Here is a 5,013-nt window from a genome sequence, read left to right on the forward strand (position 1 = left end):
ATTCTTTCTATTGATGTATGTTATTTTCTAGAGCAATTCCTCAGGACCAATTATGACCCTGGAGCAGAAAACCAGTCATAAGGGTCTTTTTTTTTTTTTTTAAATGGAGATTTATACATTATTCAAAGCTGAACAAATAAATTGCAAAAAATAAAGGCTGATCTTTAGTATTTTTGTATTGCCTCTAGTCAAAATACTAAAAATTCAATTAAGATGCACTTAATATACACTCTTAAAAATAAAGGTGCTTCATGATGCCGTAGAAGAACCTTTTTTGTCTAAATGCTTCCATAAAGAACCTTTAACATCTAAAGAACCTTTCTGCTTCACAAAAGAAGGTTCTTCAGATTATAAAAAGGTAAGAAAGAGATGGTTCTTTAAAGAACCTTTGACTGAATGGTTCTTTGTGGAACTAAAAATGGTTCTTCTATGGCATCGCTGTGAAGAACCTTTTAAAGCACCTTTATTTTTAAGAGTGTGTAAGCAAAATGACATAAGATATGTAGTCTTGTTTCCAGTGTAAAAAATGGTAAATTAAGTGCAGTTTGCTTAAAATAAATAAAAATGGTTGTTTATCTTGTTGTAAGAGTATTTTACTTACCCCACTGGCAGATATTTTAACTTGTTTCCAGGGGGAAAAACTAAATTAAGTGCATTTTGCTTAAAACAAGATTTAATGTCTAATGTCATTTTGCTTATCTAGTAAATGCATCTTAATTTGAGAATTTTTAGATATTTTGACTAACAAGATCAAATACTAAGTAAGATAAGCCTTTTTATGTGTAAGATTCACTTTTTTCCAAGAGTCACTTCTCAATCAAAACACAAAACTGTAATCATTGTATAGTAGGTCACACATGTTCTTCAGTAAGTTAAGTGGTTATGTCCAGCTCTCCTGCTCTGGTCAATCTCACAAGCTTTCTGATGCATCTGCAGAATTTCATCTGCCAAATGTGGGAATGTGAACATCATGCTTTTCCACTGAGATTTCACTTCTGATCCGGAGGGCGTTTCAATGCAAAACTACATCTTTGCAGTTTCAGAACAACCAAACTCATCACAGCTTTGCTAAGATGTTATAAAACGTCACTTTTGTTAGATCCAGGGTTTTCAAATGCTTAAAACTTGTAAAATGTAACTCTTTATTGAAAGTTTTTGAAATCATTTACAATTTAAAAACTGTACAAATTTAGATCAGATAAATAGCAAAGTTTTTTTATGCATTTATGTACTTTTAATGCTGTTTTTTTTTCTTTTTAAATGATGATGCCCCTTTAATTTATTGCTCAATTTATTTAGTTTAATTTATTTAAATTACATTTATCTTAATGTCATCAAAAATGTCTGCTAAGAAGCAAAACAAGATCCTAAACATAAATTATAAATTATAAAAATTTATTTTAAAAAATGTGACCCTGGATTAACCTTAAGAAGCACATATATATTTGTAGCAATAGCCAACAATACATTGTATAGATCAAAATTAATTAATTATAATTATTTTTCTTTTATGCTAAAAATCATTAGGATATTAAGTAAAGATCATGTTCCATGAAGATACTTTGTAAATTTCCTACAGTAAATATATCAAAACTTAAGTTTTTATTAGTAATATGCATTGCTAAGAACTTCATTTGGACAACTTTAAAGGCAGTTTTTTAATGTTTTGATTTGTTTGCACCCTCAGATTCTAGATTTTAAAATTCTATCACAGCGAAATCCTAACATTTTTCAGCTTTCAGATGATGTATACATGTCCATTTAAAAAATTACCTTTATGACTGGTTTTGTGGTCCAGGGTCACATATTTTTGTCAAAATGTGTCCAATAAAATATTTTATAACTGTGAAAAAGTTGTAAAATCTATACATTAAGCTATAGAAATGCCCTTAATTTGTTAATTAAGATTTAATTAACAAATAACAATGACGGATAATTGAATACGTAATTGAATTTCATAATTAAATTCTAAAATTAATAATGACTTTTCCAGCTGTTCATATTTATAAAAATGAACTATGCACAGTGTATGATATGTATAATATAAATGAAATAATTGTGAATTTGAACTGACTATAGTAAAAACTAAACTGCATATTCATTTTACAAATATGCTCAATGTATTTTTATTTATTTTATTTATTCATTATTGAATTATTTATTAAATAATAAAATACTATTATTTTCCATTGTGCTTATCTTATTGTAAATATGTTACGTTTTTTTTTATTAGCACTATTATGATCATAAAAATTGTGAACTTATTATGTGAAATATTCTAATTGCAGGTTATTTTTGCTAAATTTTTATTTATTTATTTATTTTTGTAGGAACTGCTGGGCGTTTCTAGGTGGTTGCCAGGGTGTTGCTATGCAGTTTCCAGGCTTAGAATTAGGGTTTCTTTCAGTCTGGCCTAAAAACAATCATGCATCTTCAGGTTTCTGTGATATTTTGGTGTGTAGATGCTTTCTTAAGACAAGACACTGCAGGTGAACAGGGTAAAAAAATATCTAATAGTTATTACCTTACTTACTCAGTTGATTGATTACATTGATAATTGATAATTGCAAATGAGGCATTATTAAATGAAATATGCGCTAATTTGCATACTTTTCTAGTACAAAAATCTAAACACTGGATGAAGTCAGTTTCAAAATTCTCGTTTAATTTATTTGACGTATTAGAGTCAAATGTTTTTGCAGAAGGAATTTTGAGTATCTCATTTCGTCACAACATAGTTCAGAGAAAACTTAGTCAGGAAACACTATTTTTTTTTACCATTTTCTGAGGAATAAAATGTATAAAATCAAGCAAATTATAAATGAACAAATCCATCTGTAAAAACCTTCAGGATATAGACAGGAATAAAAATGTAAAGTTTGGTGTGTGTAAGTGCTACTGAAGTGAAGATGGCTCAGTGTAGGAGAAAAAAGAAACACTTAACAGTATTTTTGAATGTTTTTTCTTTCTTCTAGTCACTTTATAAAAAAAAAAAAAAAAAACACTTTATGAAGAACCAAAAAGCCCAAAATCTCAAACTTGACATGTGCATGAAAAAACAGCTTTTTCCCTGCAGTGTCTCCCCTTAAGTGGAAGTTTTGCATTTGTGCATGTGTTTTAGCTGTTGTTAGTGCTCGACACTCATGTTTGTGTGTTTTTAACTTACTTTCAAATTGAAATGAAAGAAATACTATAATTATGAGCACAGGATGTAGCTGGAGGAAATGTACAGGTTCCCGACAAACTTTACAAGCTCCTAGACTAATTATAGTGTGTGTGTGTGTGTGTGTGTGTGTGTGTGTGTGTGTGTGTGTGTGTGTGTGTGTGTGTGTGTGTGTGTGTGTGTGTGTGTGTCCTTCAGACTTGCCTTTGCTACTCCTGGTATTCTTATGCGTTTCCCTGGAGACACACACACACACACACACACACACACACACACACACACGCACGCACGCACGCACGCACGCACGCACACACACACACACACACACACACACACACACACACATATCAGATATATTTAAACAGATCGTGTTCTTCATAAACACTACAGCTCCTCAATTTTGCAGCAGTGGAAACTTCTGACAGCTCGCTGTAAACTCATAACCTTCACACACACACACACACACACACACACACACACACACACACACACACACTGATGTCATCCCGAAGGCAGCGGCAGAATGAATCGCCCTCAGCGGTGCGCGCGCTCGCACACACACACACACACACACACACACCACACACACACACACACACACACTCACCTGACGCGCGCTCCCGCTCTCCAGACGCGGAACTTCTACGCGGAGTGGACGAGTCGTTTTCACTGCAGACTGAAATGAAATTTAGCGTGGAAAAGCTGCAGAGAGTCTGATCGGATGTGTGTTTATGATGGATGTGACTCTGTTCTTCTTTCTCGTTGTGTTTGTGAGGCAGCGGGTTTACAAACAATCAGGTAAGACGCGCCTCTGCCCTTTACAAAAGTCAGATGTACATAAATACGTTTATTTTGTATGCATTTTATAACTAATACACAGTCATGAGACATCTGAGAGAAAGAATAGTTGATAATCGCTAATTTTGTAATAATCGCTAATATCGCTAATTGCCATGGCAACCATATTTTCCGCTAAAGTACTATTTTCCATTGTGCTATTGTAAATATCTGTATGTATGTGTTATTACAGTTTATGTGTATATTTGTGTGTTATTACAGTTTTAGTGCTTCATCTTAATTATTATATATTTTAAAATTCACTTATGCTGTTATAGTTCTATTATTTTGAATTAGCTTTTATTTTTATATTTTTAATTTTCATTTTATTTTAGTTAATTTTTTAGTGCTTCATTTTTCAAACATATTTCAGTTATATATTTTTATATATTTTAAAATTCACTTATAGTATTTTACATTTAGTTACATTTTTATCGTGTTTTTGTCATTTTTATTAATTTAATATATATTTCAATATTATTATTATTTTTTTTAAATATATGTATTTTTTAGGTTAAATTTTTTTGTTATTGCAGTTTTAGTTCAGTTATATATTATTATAAAATTTAAAATTTACTTACACTATTATAGTTTCTGTTAATATTTTGAATTAGCTTTTATTTTTATATTTTCAATTTTCATTTTATTTTAGTAAATTTTTTAGTATATTTGTTGTGTTTTTGTCATTTTTTATTTCATATATATATATATATATATATTATATATATATATATATATATATTATTTTTGTAAATATATATATATTAGGCTTAATTTTTGTTATTTCAATTTTAGTTCTTCATCTTAGACATATTTCAGTTATATATTATTATATATATTTTAAAATTCACTTATACTATTATAGTTTCTGTTAATACTTTGAATTAGTTTTTATTTGTATATTTTCAAATTTCAATTAATTTTAGGTTATTTTTTTGTATTTTTATCATGTTTTGTCATTTTTATTTATTATATATATTTCAATATTATTATTATTTTATATATATATATAT

General features: G+C 29.3%; 1 protein-coding gene across 1 annotated transcript in view; it reads left to right on the forward strand.

The window, feature by feature from the left end:
* Positions 1-3,827: 3,827 nt before the first annotated feature.
* LOC141291311 (nephronectin) overlaps positions 3,828-5,013 on the forward strand; it is a 25,291-nt gene continuing 24,105 nt past the window's right edge. Inside the window, exon 1 of the mRNA XM_073823486.1 lies at positions 3,828-3,961. Within this exon, the coding sequence (XP_073679587.1) occupies positions 3,885-3,961 (77 nt within the window). The 5' untranslated portion in view covers positions 3,828-3,884. The remainder of the gene's footprint in view (positions 3,962-5,013) is intronic.

Source organism: Garra rufa, chromosome 18 (assembly GCF_049309525.1).
Source record: "Garra rufa chromosome 18, GarRuf1.0, whole genome shotgun sequence".
Classification (NCBI taxonomy): domain Eukaryota; kingdom Metazoa; phylum Chordata; class Actinopteri; order Cypriniformes; family Cyprinidae; genus Garra; species Garra rufa.